The 19,089-nt window shown below is 36.6% G+C and overlaps 1 protein-coding gene across 7 annotated transcripts in view; it reads left to right on the top strand.

Annotated features, from left to right (window-relative positions):
- The window catches only part of rapgef2b (Rap guanine nucleotide exchange factor 2b), a 149,547-nt gene that overhangs the window by 94,883 nt on the left and 35,575 nt on the right, over window positions 1-19,089 (top strand). Inside the window, exon 1 of one of the 7 annotated variants that reach the window (XM_041263354.1) lies at window positions 8,524-8,840. The exons of the other annotated variants lie outside the window; for them this stretch is intronic. Coding sequence (XP_041119288.1) covers window positions 8,781-8,840 — 60 coding nt within the window. The 5' untranslated portion in view covers window positions 8,524-8,780. Of the gene's footprint in view, window positions 1-8,523; window positions 8,841-19,089 lie in introns of those variants that run through there. 7 annotated transcript variants of the gene reach the window in all.

Raw genomic sequence — 19,089 nt, 5'->3', positions numbered from 1 at the left:
ATGAGGCTTACCGTGTTTTGGGAATCGAGGTTGTCTGAGCAAAGTTTGGAGTAATAGGGCATACTGGGGGTATTCTGAGTAAGGTCTAAAGACCCTCATAATTTGCGAAATTGGTTGAGACGGTTACGATGATTTTTAAAAAGGGGCAAGTGTGGGCATGTTTTCAGATCTCATAAAAGGAGGAAAATATTCTTGCCTTAATACAGCTTTGCACACAATGTCTCACGCCGGTGTTAGTTTCTTTTTTGAGAAAGCTTGGGGATCAGGAAATGGATAAACTTATAAAAGCCTTTTACAAATATGCACATTAGTATCTCCTCAGAGGCTCAAGAAACCACAGACTTTGGCGAAAAGGTTCAAGAGAGGTTGAAAAAGGATTCTTTAAGCCTCCGTCCCAAGGCACCTCTGTGGACTGGACTGAAAACAGCTCAAAATGAGAGAGAGAGGGCGGATGTTTCGGAGGTAGCTCAGAAACCTCCCCAAGGGGCGGCACCTTGGACTCCTTCCTGGACCCCTCATAGGCCGTTCCAGGATCTTAGCGACCCTAGTAAGGGGTAGATTTGGAATCAGCAATTACTTTTATGATTCTCTCTCCAATTTAATTTTTTATTACAACCCAGTTCACTGCAGCCACCCCCGCTCTGACTCGGGAGAGAAGACGACAGACACACGCGTCCTCCGAAAAACATGTGCCGTCAGCCGTCCGCTTCTTTTCACTCTGAAGGTCCGCCATGCAGCTACCTCAGAGCTGCAGCGTCGGAGTAGCATGCAACTCTGGGCAACTTACAGGCAGGCCCACAAGCGCCCGGCCAGTTCACAAGGGTCACTGGTGCGCAGTGAGCCGAGGACACCTTGGCCGACCTAAGCCCTCCCCCACCTGGACGATGCTTGGCCAATTGTGCCCCGCCACCTGGGAGCCCCCATCCACAGTCGGCAGTGGAATAGCCTTGACTCGAACCTTGCCACCATGTCTTCTACAAGCTTTAGATACTTCTCTGAGAGTGCCATTCTTGAACATGACGATCTTGAGATGGATTGACCAAAATTTTAAGACTGACGAGGCCAATGGTCCTTTAGGTATCTCTCTTGAAAAAGTTTTAAAGATCTCCAAGGGGCCCCTGGCTACTCTATTGGAAGTGATCATCAAACGTGATATGCTGAAAATTTGTCAGGGTTGCGAAGTTGACCACCTGAGCCAGCAGAGACACAGCTGCCTTTTTGAAGTGGACACCAATTATTCGATCATAATTATGAAGAATGTACTAGTTGTTACATAAGCACTATAAAAATGTAAACCCCGTGCCGTTTCAGCCTTTGATTACCCTCCAAAGTGTCTTATTAAACGCTGATTTTTGTTCATATCATAAATATACAGGCACTTCAAAAATTAGTGGCACCCTTTATGAAGATGAGCAAAAAAGGTTGTATAAAGTAAACAATACAGGTAATATTGTAAAAATATTGTAATTTTCCAACATGTGGAATATATTGTACTTTATTAATGATTCAAGGCAATCGACCAAAATTACATAGTTCTCAAATTATAAATTTATTTCCAAAAAAATTAAGTGTCACAATTATTGGCACCCTTGTTTTCAGTACTTTGTCCACCCTCCCCTTGGAAGGGTAACGGCACTGAGCCTTTTTCTATAATTTTTTTTATGAGATTGGAGAACACATTGGAAGGGATATTAGACCATTCCTCCTTACAGAATCTTTCCAGATCCTTCATATTCTTCGATTTGCGTTTATGGACTGCATCTTCAATTCAAACCACAGGTTTTTCAGTGGGATTCAAGTCTTGAGATTGGCCATTGCAAAATGTTGTTTTTTGTGGTCAATTAACCATTTCTTTGTGGATTTTGATGTGTGCTTGTGGTCATTGAATTGCTGGAAGATCCATTGCGGCCAAGTTTCAGCCTCCTGGCAGAGTCAACCAGGTTTTTGGCTAAAATGCCCTGGTACTTGGTAGAGTTCATGATGCCGTTGACCTTAATGGCCCCAGGACCAGTGGAAGCAAAACAGCCCTAAAACATCAAAGATCCACCACTATATTTTACAGTAGGTATGAGGTTCTTTTCTGCATGTGCATCCTTCTTTCGACGCCAAACCCACAGTATTTGTATAGCTAAAATTAACGCTAGAAATTATTTTAACTCAAACACGAAAATTGAATTCGCCACTGTGGCGTGTAAACATGTGAAATCTTCCTGATACTTACCAAATTAACCCGCAGTTAGTTGGCAGTTGCAAATTCTGAACCCTAAACATATAAAGAAAACATTAAAATGACCAGATTTTCCAGTGACAAAAACATATTTTGATCATGATTATGACAAATACAACGAAGAATTGAAAAGATAATAAACTCTTTTATGATAGCAAGGGGAAAAAATTTAAAATCTTACCTTCTGCAAAGTGTTCTGCATAAACGGCTGTAAGTTGTTGGCTCCCAGCCTTTCCTATTTACCACATAAATCTTTGGGGAAAATCATAATTAGAAAGACCTGGCTTTTGGCCTTGTCTGTTGGTTTATCCAACAGTACAGCACAAAATAACCAAAATGGCTGACAAGCGCGGTCACTTGATCTGTGACTTCACATGCAAAAGGACAGTATACAGATGAAGGATGATTTCCATCTCTTTGCTTAAAAGGATATGTCAAGGAAGGGGAATATAATCCCTGTAAACAAATCTGTTCAAGTTTTAAGGTCATCCTGTGTTCTTTAGGTAGAAAACATAATTTATGTGTGTTGTTCTGCAGATGAAATTTAAGAAAGATCCTGACAAAATGTCACATGAATATAAAAAACCTACGTAACTTTTATAAGACTGTATCAGGGAAAAGGTTAAGTCTTTATTGTGTAAACAGATGGCACTTGAGAGCCCATCTATAACCCTTCTTGGCACTAAAACAAGTAGAATGTTTTGCAGGAACTAAATACTATGCAGATTTCTGAAGAGGGAAGAGTTCAACACTGAGTCACTCCTCAAAGTATGCTTTAATGCTGGTTGTTATTGGTGTCTGTTCCTGTTGTAGTTGGGTCAGTTAATTTCTTATTTTTATACTATTTACCTATCTTTGGCATATTCAAAAACAACTTTATTATTAGGAACATCTGTAAGTACAGAAGTGTGGACAGCAATTGTGAAAAATGTCTGTCAATACACTGAGGTAAGCAGTGTGTGTATTTTAGCAATAACCATTTCTAGATGTATAAAATAGTTATTTCCCTAAGTGTTATCCTATTCCTGTCTATTTTTATAGACCTCCGTAGAGTTTGTAGATTAACAGAGATTTTTAAAAAGTATTTATTATTTAGACCTCAGAACAGCAATAACTGCACCTTTTAATAATGTATACATAACATTGGTTGTATAATAATGTCCCTGTTGTGCAGAAGCTGCATCATAATCTTCTTCTAAAGAACCTAATTTTTCTCTTCCTTTTTTGTGTAGCTAATTAGCTGGTTTTCTCGATTGAGGTTCAGTAAAGTTTACATCGTTAAACTATATCTATACAGAGACCTAATTCAGCAAAATAATTAAGGGTTATCAAAACAGGGAGACGTGCACCACCAAGGTGAAGCTACTGTAGAGTGTAACCTGGTTGTTTAGAGTGTCAGTACTGTGGTTTAAAGTAATTGTAGCTGACAAAATCTTTACATAAAATGTATTTGCCATGCAAATCTATTTTATAGTTTTCAAATGTGTAGTTTTTGAAAGAAACATATTATAGCAAACATGAATTTTCATTTCATATGATGACCACAGAACCTAAACCTCTGGGTGGGTGAGGATCCTTCATGTCCTTTGTGTTCATCACCTGCAACATTAAGGCCCACTTTGGCAGGATATAAGGTAGGTCTTAGCCAAGGACGGTTTACTTGGCGCCATGACCCGGTGCTGAGATGTCTGACCTTAGCACTGGAAGACGAACGTAACCTGACCAATAAGTTGCCACCAGTTCCATCAAAGCATTACAAACAAGAGACAATATTCCTCCGTCCAGGAGAGCAACCACCAACAAAAGGTGTTAAAACCAACCCAGGACAACTGGAAGCTGCTAGAGACTGAAAAATGCTGGCAGATGTTGGTCAACGGCTTATTTTTCCACCTGAGTTGCCACCACTAACCTTCGACCAGACACTGTTTTCTGGTCTGGATCAGCACGCCTTGTTCATATGGTAGAGTTAACAATGCCACATGAGGATGCTGTGGATGAGGCGTATGAGAGGAAAAAATTTCGGTATGCTCAACTAGCTGCTGAAGCGGAACAGCGAGGACGGAGAGTCTGGGTTTACCCAGTGGAGGTGGGTTGTCGAAGATTTGTGGCACACTACCCGGTTTCTCAGAGATTTCGGGTTCAGTAGCCAAGAGTTATGTTACACAGTGAAGAACTTATCTGAAGCAGCAGAAAGGAGCATTAATTGGCTGTGTTTGAGACGGAAAGATTCTGGCTGGGGATCTCAAGCACAATAGAAAGAAAGCAATGCTGATATATGGGTAAGTAAGCTGGTCTGAGTTGAGTGGGGGACGGAGGGGGGGGTGATGCTGGGATGCCAGAATCACTGTCGAGACCTCTTGAAGCATAGTGGGCTGGACGACGAAACACTGAGGTGCCCACTTGAAGACCCCAGAAATGTACCTTACTTAGCTCAATCCAGACGGTTGTCATGCTGATGCGCTGGGGAGACTGCGCTGTGGTTGATCCCCGGAGCCAGCATCACAGCAGTTGTGTGTGCAGATGCGCTGGGGAGGCAAAATAAGCTGGTCCCTGGAGACAGCATTACACTTCAGCCATCAACACCAGGCAGAAGGATATCTGCATCATCAGATGGAAAGAAACGCAAATGGACGGAGATGCAGATGGATCACATTAGTTTATTGTAAAGCTACGTCTTAGTTGGTGCTTATCTTGGCGAGAGCCGAGTTCAAATCACCATGAAGTTTTAACATCTACTCTCATGTAATGGAAATCAACATGATACTACACTAGATTAAAGAAAACCTTGCAAGTCTTTTCCCTTAAGAAACTGAAATTGTCCCCACCTCTTCACTGGATTATTTCCTCTGATTAACCATATCTGCTGCTTTCCCTGTACACTGACATGCTTTCAGCCAATAACACATGCCAGTAACACTGCTGAGGAGAAATGACCCACGGAGTGCAAGTGTAAACAGATAACAAAAGAAAAAGGCATAGAAACTGAGAACTTCCTTTAACCTAAAATATACCAGATATGTTGCAATCAAAATCCATGTGTGTTATAAAATGCCTGTCTTTTAAAACTTCACATTTGAGATATGTGGAGCTAATGGAAGGGGAAAATGGCAGAGATTGAATTATTTTGTCTGCTACAATTAATTTAAGATATAGAGGAAAGCAACTGATGTAGCTGAGTATTTGGAGTATATTTTCTCTTTTTAAAACAAAATATTCCTATTTTTTGTTGAAACAAATATGCCTTTTAATGCAGTTACAGTATAATTTCAGTATTTAAATAACTCTTTGATATTAAATAAAGATATTAAATAATATGTTTGGACAGTGCAACAATCTGTTATGATGTAGCTCTGCCTAGATGTGCTTTTGTAAATAATACATATGATTAAAGGTGTACCTGTTATTAATATGATTAATGTTTATACATTTAAGTTTTTTTTAGAGAAGTATGATACAATTCACAGGCAATTTTGCATATTCTTAGTGATGGTTATGAAGTATGAAGCATATATTTGTATTGTACAAGAAGTACAGTAGTTTCTGTAACAGGAGCAATAACAGCATTGGTGAAGAACTACTTCTTAGTTTTCCAAGTTTTCTTAAACAATGTCTATCCCATTAAGGATACCAAATAGCCTGATGTTAGTTCACAGTTAGTATTTACCTTAAACGTTTGTAGATTTTCTGATACTTGTACTCAGTACCTAATAGGGAAAATCCATTTTTATATTTAATTAATTTCCTCAGATTAAAGTGGTCATAGATTGAATTTAGAAATGCCATCCTTTTAATAACAGCATAATAAAACTCAGCCTGACAGTGTTAGCTTTGAGTCCCTGGGAATGAATTTTGGAGGGTACAACAAAACCAAAGGAGAATATTAGTTCTTGTAATGAATGTTGACTAGCTTCATCCCACACCACCAGCAAACAAACAAGCTCACCCTGCTTTTTCTCTCCAACCACAGCCACTGACAATCTGCTTCTACTGTATACAGCTAATTATCACTGCACTGCAAATTAGACTAATTGTAGTGAGATGAGCAGCTTCAGTGGAGGCGGCTACAGGTTACTTTTGGATGCTTTTCAAGGCTCATCTCATATGTTACATCATTAATAGCTTATGGCTTTACACAGAGCAAAACAAGATCTGTTTTCAGTCTGCATGTAAAATGGACGATTCTGTTTCCCTGTGAAGGGGAGAGGTGTAATTTTATTATAAAACACTTCATGTCAGGCCTTTCGCCAATCAACTGCCACTGGGAAATATTGTCTGTATAATAACCTTTGACTCGGACCTTTCTGTAGGTGATGTCATGCTAAGTCTCCCATAAACCTCACTCCATCAGCCTCTATAACCCTTGATAATTGATTCTGTGTATTTCATGAGCAAGCTTTTACACTTGTTTATGTGATACATTATATTAGGCTGAGTTCATTGCAGGGGTGATGTCATATTACAATGTATTATGATCCAGGATCAAAACTGTCTACTACCCATGGACAAATCAGATAACCTTGATGTCTAAATTGATTATGGTACATGTGCGTTTTGGAAAAATACATTCTGCATTTACTGTATAAATAACTTTAATAGTCACTCTGTACACACACACATGATAAAAACTAAATAAGTGTGTGGATGTAGTAGTCTTTACATTTTCACAACTGTTTTATTAATTAGTTGATTCTACTTTTTATTAAAGCCAGTGATTTTAACATGGGGAAATAAGTACATGTATATGCTGGATGCATTTAATTATAGTGTAGAAAAGGTAGGTTTGCATTTGTGCTTCCAGTTTTGCAAATCAAAGTAGAATGGCTAGAACAGTGAAGTGATATATTTTTAGCCCTATTCTTATTGTTTTTTTTTTTTTTTCAGTTTCTTTTTGTAGAAAACAATACATTGAAATGTGTGGTGCTGTAGTCTTTGGCCTTAAACCCATGGATAGTAACTTTGAATCTTAATGAAGTGAAATAACTTAATTCACTCCGTAAGAAGTATTTGAACCCAGGTGTCACAGATCATTGCATTGGCATACTATTCCAACCTCTCCCTTGTCAGCATCTAAACACAAGACCACTGTCCCTGCTCCCAACTCTTTAAGAATTGTTTGAATTTAAGTGTTGAGTTTAAAAAAGAAATAAATAAATAAAGGTTTCCTTTCATATACGCTGGCTGTCGTTCCAGGGATATAGTAAGCGAACGCCATTTGCTCAAGTGTCGCTCTATAAATCAGTCACCTCCATTATGATACAATATAGAGCCTGCTGATCGATGAATTCCCTCCCCAAGAGACTTGCTAACCTAGCAACAACGATGCAAGCGGGCAATTGTTACTTTATCAAAGCCTCCCATCTCTCTCGCATTTTTACACTGAAACAGTTGAGTGCATGAGGGGGCGAGCTTCTGGAAAGAAACACAGCTACCACTTGAGCTGAATATTTTACAGTGTAGAGAGAGTGAGAGTGAGAGTGAGAGCGTGAGAGAGGGAGGCAGATTGGGAGGGAGAGGTAGGGAAATCAGTATGCAATTGCATCACTGGCACTGCGCTGTGCTGTGCCAATGCAGGTTAGGAGCCCGATTTAGCTGGAACTTGCCTGATCCAAGAAGCAGCAATGGTGTTTTTATCCTGAGGGGACTGCAGTCAGCTGTGTGAAAAATCTATTTTCCTCTCTACTGTGTGTGGTGTTTTTTTTTTTTTTTTTTATTTTCTCCTCCTCCCTGCTTTGAAAAAGAAGCTTTCTCTCTCGCCGCCCAGGAAATGGCTTTCCTTGTCCGTTGCTATGCCAACTGCCTGCAGCCGTGGTCCTCCTCCAAAGTAAGCTTGATAATGAAATTACTTTCACAGGGTTTGTCAAGGCTGTAGTGCATTTTTTTTATTTCCCTCTCAGTTTATTGGCACATCTACTGCTGTTTGTAATCACCCTTAAAATTGTACCATGCTTGTTGAGGATAAGTGGACAAGGATTGTTAAATACAGTGTCAGTCATTGTCGTGCTGGTTGGATTCATGATGGAAACGTGGTTATCTGAGCTGAGCAGGAGTCAGTGGTGACCATTCCATTCAGCATCATTAACAGCCAGGGAGGAGGTCCCTATTCACATGCTCTGCCCTGTTTTTTTTTTTTTTATACTCTCTTTGCAAATGAAACGGGACTGTTAGCAATGCCTGGCTGAATGCTAGAGGCTGGTCCCTAGTCCCAGGCTAATCTAATACTGCATAAAGCCTTTTGAGGGAGTCTGTGTGTGTGTGTGCAGTCAGCCATTTTAGCTTTATTTGTTTTTAACTTTGGTTCTCTTAAATCTTAAAGGAATTAGCATGTATATACTGCTTCCTGTTTTTATGAGGATTTTTTTGAAAACATGGAGGCAGCAAGTGTGTGCTGGATGAAAATTTGCTCCTCTTGTGCACGACATTTTTTGGCTGTCACCGGTGACACTGCAGGCTGCAGCTTTTTTTTTTTTTTATACTGTAGAGGTTGACTTCAGCCAGCTGTGAGGAAAAATCTAAGCAGGATGTTTAAATTCAGTCCAACATACATTTTTTCATTATGAAACCATTAGCAGTCACAGCCAACCATGGAGTCATGGGCCAGCAAGATAAAAACCTAGTAAGTATTGAAAATCATGTTATTTATGAGCCATCAATATAATGAGGTGTTGTAAAGCACCCTGTAATGGTTTGAAATTGATTTCTTTGCTCTGATGCATAGATGAATTAATGCCGGCTGATCAAGAGGCAGGAGTGTCAGCTTTTGTAATTTTCAGCTGCTTTATCATGGCTACAGTGATTTGAGTTGTAAATAGGAAGTGAATGCACTTGCACAAAATCTTACTTATCTGTGGTATATTTTGTGGCTTTGTTGTGTTTCGGACATTGTTAAGTTTTAGTTGTCATTGATTTAAAATTTATTTAAGGTGTGTAAACGATAATGGAGGCCTGGGATTGTGTGTACTTGCATTTGAATGTGCTCTACTGTGGTTTGTTATACAAATATTGCTACATGGGAAAGTGTAGCATGATGTTACGTTATCAGTCTATCAGTAAGCCTCTCGAAATGTCAGGTCGTTTTAATTAACATGGCTGCTGAAAGCATGTAGAGAGATGTAATCTTTTTATCCGTTGTGGTCAGTTTGGGGACAGCACTGACTTGAGCCAGAATATTCTTGTGGTATAGCATGAAACTCCCATCCACAGACACATTTTAAACACGTTTAAATCCACGCAACCCAGTGAATGTAGTTCAGAAAGTTAAAGGCAAAGGCAACACATTTTATGCTGCATGTAAAAATAAGTATAAATTGAATAAAATACCAATGTAAAACCGAAGTACCGTACAGTGTCAAATTGTATGTTTTACCTGCTTTAAGCTTGATAACAGTAAAATAGGAGGAAAGCTTTGAAATAGAAAATATATATATATATATATATATATATATATATATATATATATATATATATATATATATATATATATATAGTAGCAATAATGACCTATTCCAATTACTCCACCTGCAACATGCAACAACAATTTGAAAAGGCTACATTAATGATCAGGGGTCAGGAGCTGCAGCATAGAATTACTGAGTGGCAGTCTCAGAAAGAAAGGCAATGCCAGGTAAATTTAATTTGCAGTGCAAAAAAATAAACAATGTTTTGGTTGTTTTTAGTGATGTTTAAAAGCACTGCTTGTTGATGTTGTGCTTATTTGCACAATTTTTTGTTTTGTAACTGAGGCATACATAAAGAACAGCCTACTATACATGTTTGGAAATACCCATTTAAATGGGATATTGAAAAGGAAAGCTGTGTAGTTTACAAATTAAGTAGCTGTTGCACTGTATTAATGAGGCTTTATATGTGGGTTTATTTTAAATGTGTTGTACTTCGGGGAGGGGATTGCAGTACAACATATGTATTATAAACTTAATAAAGAATGACCAATGTCTTTACAGTTTATCCATGTGTTAAATGGGGACATTTGAAATGCAATGCAACGTTTGCTGCAAGTGGATTACAAATGTGTGTTTGAAGTGTACATCTTAATTTTTGATGCTATAGATCAGGAATGGCCAACCCATGTTCCTGGGGAGCCTCAGTCCTGCAGGTTTTGTAGGTAGCTGTAAATCATCAATTGCAAAATACCTGGAACAAACAGTAATTCTGACCAATAAAGCCAAATCATTAAGTCAATTACATCATTAAGAGGCTCGGGTAAAACAAAAACCAGGACACCCTGAGGCTCTCCAGGACTAGGGCTGGCCACACCTGCTATAGGTCAACACGTTGTATGAGAGAAATGTACTGATGTTTCGTATATGCATTTTGTCACCCCATAATGTCATTACAGCATAAAATCAGCACATATGCTTGGAGCAGTTAAAGAAATTGGCAGCATTTTCATTACTGTTGGGCTCCAATGTCAAGCTTAGTATCTGAGGAATCAGCTCAAGGCTGGATGGCTTGTCTTCTGACTGTGAACTTGGTTTGCTGTTTACCGTCTTTATTTATTTAAAATCTGTAGAGATGTATCTGTGTTGGCCCAACTTAATTTTCTGATATGCAGAATTGTTAAAATTCGCTTTAGACTTCAGCGTTTGCATAAATTCCCTGTTGAGTGCCTTTTATTCAAGTCCCTGTTCCAAGAAGTACTGTGGAACGTTGAATAAAGATGGCGTAGTTGTGGTTGAGTGAATACTCATTAGATTTTTGTTTTGGAAATGTTATTCACTAAAGCACCAGTTTCACAAATTGATGTATATTGACTTTTGTACAGTTTGTTCATGCCAATGAGTGTTTTCTTCTGAATAGAGCATAACATGGTAAGTGTATATTATTGTACTATTTAGAAGCGGCTCGATCACACGTTTCTTAGCTAGTCAAGTTTACTGTAAAAAAAAACAAACAAAAAATAAACAAACAAAAAATTGATAGGTTTTACTTTTAATGCTGCATGTAAATATAAATTGAATAAAATACCAATGCAAAACCGAAGTACCGTACAGTGTACAAATCGTATGTTTTAACCACTTTAAGCTTAATAACAGTAAAATAGGAGGAAAGCTTTGAAATAGAAAATACAAGAATTTGGGGCTTTTTTTTTGTAGCTATAATGATCTATTCCAATTACTCCACCTGCAACATGCAACTAAAATTTGAAAAAAAATACATTAATGGTCTGGGGTGAGGAGCTGCATCCTAGAATTACTGAGCGGCAGTCAGTCTAAATCTCCTGTGCATCTTGCTTGTGCTAGGCAGTGTGTTTTAGAGAAAATAGTTGTATTTATAAACATCAACAGACCCCCTCCAGAAAATGGGTTGGAAAACTTACTAGATCATTCCCCTGACCTTGTTCATGTAATAGAAAATGAACCCAATGTGTTGTCTTGTATCCTGTCATAAATACATCGTTGCAGTGATGTCATGCTTTCAAAGATGAAAGGGCCATGAAGTATCTATTTGATCCATATAGCCTGCAAATACATTGAAATAATTATTAGAGCTTAGGACATTTATTATTGTCATTGTTTATTTAAAAAAATTGAAATTCTTTATTTATAGAAATTGCTCATTTGCTTTCTAGTTTATTTTAAATGACAAGAATAATATATGCCTACAGATAGTGTTAATAATATATATTTTTTAAAAATCCCTTACTACCTAATTAGTTTTTAATGGATACTAATTAGAAAAGAAATTGCTGTCTTGCATGATAAACCATTAGGCAAGTTATGTGCTGTAGCCTACTTACTCACTTGGATTGTATGATAATTCACCCCTGGCTTGTAATTCTGTTATACTTGTATTACATTTGTCTGTGTACAATATTTGATTAAAAAAAAATAATAATAATACATTTTTAGAAATATTTGCCTTCCTACAAATCACGGTAATTTAGCTTAATTATTTGTATGTAAGGTTGTTAATATCCATGTTTACTTCTTTGTTAAGCCTTATATTGCAAGTAAGACACTTAATAATTACTTGTTTGGCTGCCAGAAATGTGTAGCTTCTGTCATTTTCCTGATATGATACAGTCTACACTAGAATTCTAGCATCTGAAACGCTTTTATACATTTTAGCACATGGGTCATGGAGGTATGTATTTTTTATTGTATTCTAATTCAAATAATGTTTTGGTGAAAAGTACATTTAGTGCAGTCTGTGAAAAGATTAACAGCTTTATGATAAATATTGTTTATTTCATTTTCATTGAAAAGCTGGATTCCAACCCTTGGTAGTGGTATCCATCTGTAAATGATTGATGGCTGTTCTAAATAGAAGTGAATGGATGGATCTCTCAGTATGTACAGCATTTATTAAAGACGTAAAGATATTGAACTGGTAAGAATGTGGGGGTGGGATGGGGGTGGGGGAGGGGTGATACAGTATTGGTACTGCTGTAAGAACACCATCTTTATTATATCAAATGCTTTAAAGAATAAATCAGTCTGTGAAAAGATTAGAAATGTCCCTTACTTTTCATTGCATACAACTCCTTATGTGTACAAAATTTTGATGTAGTATGAATATCTGATATATATGTACAATATTTACTGTAGTGGATTGTACCCCAGCTCTTATTTTTTTTATTTCTATTTAGTTTTCTTACAGGAAGTTAAGCTTGGTTTTCCAGATTCGGGCAGTCAGTCACATTCCTGTTTGTGTAATCGGGCAGTAACGTTTTTGTTAGCAAATTTTAATACACACATCACTATACTTAAGTTTAAGACGCAGGCCTTTTTTGACCTTTTTTTTTTTTAAAGTGCGTCTAAAATTCAACGGAATACTATGTGTTTCTTTCTAATGATGATGTTTTTGGTTTGCTTGTTACCTCCCACACACAACGTATGCCATTTGTACTATGAAGGTCACCACTTTTTTTTTTTTTTTAGCTTCACCAAGAACCATCTCACAAATTCATCTGACCTAATGTTTAAGTGGAATGTGATTCATCCACTCATTTAGATAATGCCATTCATGATGTGGGTTGGCAGTGTTTCTCATTAATGTGTGCATGGACATCATGCTTCTGTTATTATTAGAAAGAATTTCCAAATATCACGGCATTCACATTTGGTATGAAATAACAAAAGCACAAGTCATGAACCTTTCACATAAAGAAAGATGTCATTGTACATAATAATTTTGCATAAGTTGGGGTAGGTTTAAGCCTATCTTGGTGCATTGTTAATGGATGATTATAATTTGTTGTAATGTGCTTAAAACCTCTCGTGTGTTAAGCCAAGCAGCATTCATAACTTGAATACTCTTTTTGGCTGCTACCAGAAATTAGATATAAGAAAAAAAAGAAATAGATCTACAGTACCTGGCAGCATAGTAGAACCATCTTACAGTACTGTATCCTGAAACTAGCCTAACAAAAAACAACAACTTTAAATGTCACGTTTTGTTTTGCCCCTTTAAGTGTAACCAGTGCGAGTTTTGTCAGTCTCTAGTAGGTCAGATCGATGTACATTAGATCAGTTGTTTATTAGTCTACTGTCTTATGTGTGACCTCTGAGTCAGTTAACACTTCCCAATTGAGGGGCACAGTGACCGGGTCAGCAGCACAGTTCAAAACAAACTTACTTCCCAAACTGGCCTGTGATTACTGTAGATCTTTATGCCTTCAATTTAAAGAATGACCTGAAAATATGTGATGTATGATAGAAATCTGATCCTTGCTCAGTTTTAGGTTGTTTTTTTTTTTTTTCTTACTATGTTGGTCCTTAACATATTTCCTTTCTGGTCCGATGGCATCAAAAAGGCGTCAATCACAGGTCGCTAGTCGGTTTTTCACCGGAAAAAGCTGAGAAAATCTTTCATTGGCCCACAGAGGCAGAGAGAAGCCAGGAAAAAAATGGAGACGGATCACATAGTCCCTTCACCACAGACACAACACGGACATAAACAAACAAGGCAGCTGCTTCCGCATGTAGCACTCATAGAAAATCACAGACATTTGCCAAGCTTTTTGAGATGTTGTAGTAATAAAATGATGACTTGGATAGCATTATTGAGGAGTTTGGTGATAAATTGAGTGATCAGGAGATGATTTATCCATATACAGACTATGAAGAGATATGATGATAAATATAGCAAACAAGGGGTGAGGCAGGGCTGTAGATGAGGTATTGAATGTCATTTTGATATGCTGTGCCTTTTAAACCTGTTTTACTGTGAATAAAATTACTTTTAACCAGCCTGTGTGAAAATAAATTAGACCTGTCGTGCCTGGCAGGCGCTGAATAAATGGACTGCAAAGGGTTGAAGACATTTTTCATTAGAAAATATAGATTATATGTGTGTGCGTGTGTGTGTGTGTGTGTGTGTGTTATATATATATATATATATATATATATATATATATATATATATATATATATATATATATATATATATATATATATATATATATATATATATATATATATATATATATAAATAAAATAGGGGTATTTATATAAATTAATGGATTAATCATGCCTGTGGGTGTTGATAAATTAAAAAAAAAAAAAACATGGAACAATTAATCTAGTCTACTCACCTCACATGCTGTAGCAAAAAGCAGTGCATAAGAAAAAAATCTAGAAAGATGTCGACGAGTACTTGAAAAGACGGTGGCAAATCGGTTACAGGGAGATAGATCCAACATTTTGTCATCGCTTAGAACAGTGTTTTTTAGAGTTATGGGGGGGGGGGGGGGGGGGCAAGACATGAATGGAAATTGCATTTTTCTGACTTCCTGTCAATTGTAAAAGCTCCATGGTGAATGGCAGACTCAGTGGGTTAAATATGGCCAACCCCCGCCCACAGAGCTTGTGTCGTTTCAGACCTATCATGGCTCAGACACCTGGTCGGGAGGAAGTAAAAGTTTCACGTCGACGTGTCACCCAAAATTTATAGTTTAATGTAAAACAATTCATTTTTTATTTTATTTATTTTATATCTAAATATAGATTTATAGTCAGCGTCAGTTTATAAATCACCCCCCCCCCCCCCCACGAATAGCTTGTAGTTTTTATTATACTTAAACTTAAACATTTGCATTGTGGTAATTTAAACTGGCAGCCTTGAAATTATGAGTTACTTTGCATAAGTAATCTTTTATTTAATCAATATAATTAGCCCATAACTGTCCTGTTAATTACCACCTAGAGCCATTGTAACTTAATGCAGTCTATAATTAACCAAATTTGTTTAACAAATGTTTTATTTTTGTTGTAAGTCAAATGTATCTAGTGGTTATTCGACATATTGTGTTCCCAAATGTGTTCTAATGGTTCGGAATGTTGGTATTTTAAGAGGATCTAACTGGTACTGTTTTCTTTGTATCACAGATTTTAGAAAAAAACAAATGAGCCCACAATAAAATCTCAAGCTCAAGTCAACATGCAAACAATCTTTTTAATCTCTAACACAATATCTATCAATTTGGCATTGGTTTTAAAGAAGTACTGTATTGCCTGCATAAAAACAGGGGTCCATAAATGTAGACGTGTGTGTTTTAGTTTCGGAAATTAAAAAACATATATATATATATATATATATATATATATATATATATATATATATATATATATATATATATATATATATATATATATTTATTTATTGCGGCTTCCTATTGTACCAAAAAAAAAAAAAAAACACACAAAAAAGGCCGCAGTAACAATCGATAAGAGTGCTACGATATCAATAACCCTCAGAACTGCTATAGTTACTTTTTAGATTCTTAAACTGGCAGAACTTTGCATTTTAAGTGTGAGATTTAAATTAATTGATCAAATATATATATATATATATATATATGTACTGAAATGTGAAAGAAGAAAATAATGAATAATTAGGCAGTGAGAATGTAGGTTCCAGTAATTGGTGACATTTCCCAGTTGTTTTAAAGAGACATCATGGAAAATAATGGCAACTTTAATAGCTTTTTTTTTTTTATGTTGCATAACCCCCCACAACCCCCAAATTCTGTTTTGACCCTTTTGATATTTAAATTACTGGGCAGTAATATACTCTGCCGCAGTTGTTAGTGCTGTCATTTTGTATTAGTAAGCCATTACAAATTCAATTATAGTGCATCCATTATAGTACATTCTCATCATGGATGAGCTACAAAACTATCTGCCCTACGAATATCTTAATAGACTGTCTAGAAAAAATGTTTTCCTGAGTTGGTGTAACATGTAGCTAAGTTATGATTGCATAATGGGGCGTGTATTATCTAGATCAGCAGAAAAGCAGAGCATTCAATTTGTATACCACAGTTTGAGACACATGGATGCCAGAGATAAACTTAAGGCTCGGGTCAAAGAGCATGACATTTCTGTTTTGATTGGATGTTGATATGATGAGTGTTTTGCCCTTTCTTCTGTGTCAACCATCCATCTACATCTCAGGCAAGAGATTTGGTTCTGTGCCATTTCCATTTCTTTCTTCCATTGATTGGGCTCGTGTTTTCTGACCCAGCTGTGTGCTGCTGAATAGTTTTAGCTTTGCCTTAGACATCAGATTTCTTCCTATTTATTCATATCACAGAGGCAGTTTGGCAGAAGTCAAAAAGTGTCAGTCTGTCAGCAACTGTTACTTCCAAGTTTGAATGAAACGATTGGTGATGTAAAAATGACCTAAATCTGAGACTTGAGATTTTTAGTGTTTCCCAATCGCAGCTTATCTTTTAAATCATTGGGTTTATGGAGTATGTTTATGGTGTCACGTTGAATTCCACAGATATCTACCTACTGTTCAAGTAGTTCACTAATTCTGCATTCTAGAAAATATATCTAAACCGTCATTATATACTATACTCTTAGCAACTCATAGAATGTAAAGTACATGTTCTCTTTAACATTAATTATTATTTTTTAATTATTATTTTAGTATTTTGGATTTTCATTTTAATAGATGTGATGGATGTTTTTTTTTTCTTTATGTTAAAGATACTTGTTTAGAGTTCAGTGTTTTCTCCGAAGACCTCACCTGATATACAGTAGGTTCTTAGGTAGAAGCTCTTAGCAAACATTAGAGGCACAAAATGTAGGGGAATTATCTGTGTTTCCATGAAAACGGATTGAATTGTGGGACATTATTTGTTTTTGTTCAGCCAAATGTTACTTTTTCAATTTTCCCCTCTTTGTAGTTCTCAATATTTTTTTTATTTTTTTTATACAGTGTCAATATATGTACCGCAGCAAATCAAACCGAAGCTGTCATGTGAAAAATACATATTTGCTTGGACGGATATTAAATAGGAAGTCTCTCCTTTTTAATAATTCTGTGCCTTATTTAGTGTCTGACGTCAAACATTTTTCTGTTTTAATAAGAGAAAGTGCTTAGGACAGTGGAAGTGCTACTGTACATAAGCTTATTTGTGTATTTATTTTCTTCTGATTTTAAATTTCAGATGTAATCTTTAGGAATAAGTAGAATTATGCATAATGAATGTATTTGCTTTAATAAAAATGGTACCGGGCTGCACCAGGTATACACAACAGCGGTGTGTAATTCATATCGCCCAGTGCCTGGGAAAACCAGATTTGTCTGAGGGACAGCAAGTTTTATTGTTGTACTTTGCCTGTTGGACAAATTTTAGTTTTGTGGGGTTTTTCTTTTTGTTTGTTTTCCCCCCCTTTCACTACGAGCACTATGGGTAGATTTTGAAATAAGATAAAATGGTCATTAATGATGGACAACTCTCTTCAAAAGCTAAACTTAAACAAGGTCTAGTATGTGGGTTATGGGGGTGGGGGACATGTGTTCATGCCAACAATAAATCAAGTATCCCTCAAAAAATATGTTTTTGATGAACGCATAAATAAATAACATAAACTACTCTCCTTTTAGATTACGTTTGTGAGCGTTCTGTGGTACTTCATGTAGGTTATCTGCACTTTAAACTGATATATGACAGCTATCACATTAATAATAGAAAATTATCTGTATTCTAGATTGTCAATAAGTAAGAGTACATTTAAAGTTACAAAGTTAAGTAGCAACATTTCAACAGGTTTAAAGTATTTAAATGAAAACACATTTGAGTCAAAGTAAATAAAGAAGTGATTTTTATTACATGTGTGCTACTTTTAAAATACACAGAGTACTGGTATTATCTCACGCTGCTGATAAAATAAAAATAAAAACTGTATTTCACCTCTGTATGTCTCAATTAAACTTGTCTTAAATATTAAACAGTAAACTAATTAGTCTTCCACCCTCAGTTTACGTGTATATGTGTAGGTCTTACATGCAGACTTTTCTGCAGTTCTGCAATATTCACTCGAAAGCGATCATCTCAAATTCTGCATAGCACTGGCAGGATTCCAGTGTTGAAAATTTGGATTGCTCTCTGTTTCCATACTCTAATCCTCTGATGTACTGCATGGTATGTTGCCCCCCTTCATTATGTTAAAAGTGCTACAAAAGGCTACCTTTTTTCAGAACCCCTCAGAACTTGAGGAATGTCTCTTTTGGGGCTTTACAAATAACACTGTATATTTATTGAAGTATTGGAGCTGCAAGGAACGTGATCCCAATTGATGCCATATTTGGCTTGCTGTTGGAAAAGGCTGTTTTTGCTGCACATTCTTGCCCATTATCCCAGTGTTTTCTGAGCTTTCAGTGTTTTGTGGTTGCCTGCCAAAATTAAAGCAGGTGGAGGCCTTGGAACTAGTCTGTGTGCAAGCTGAGGAAAAATAAACCTTCCCCTCTTCCCTCGGTTTCATTACTATGAATTTGTTTTGATAGTACATTGTTGTTATTGGGTTACACTAAAATGTCTGTAGAATGATTCGCAGTGGTGAAGAAAGCTTATTTTTGTAACCACGCTATATCAATATAGCCTATCTCAT

Source organism: Polyodon spathula, chromosome 1 (assembly GCF_017654505.1).
Source record: "Polyodon spathula isolate WHYD16114869_AA chromosome 1, ASM1765450v1, whole genome shotgun sequence".
NCBI lineage: Eukaryota > Metazoa > Chordata > Actinopteri > Acipenseriformes > Polyodontidae > Polyodon > Polyodon spathula.
The sequence above is the reverse complement of the archived record's forward strand: the minus strand, read 5'-3'. Positions and strand labels throughout refer to the sequence as shown.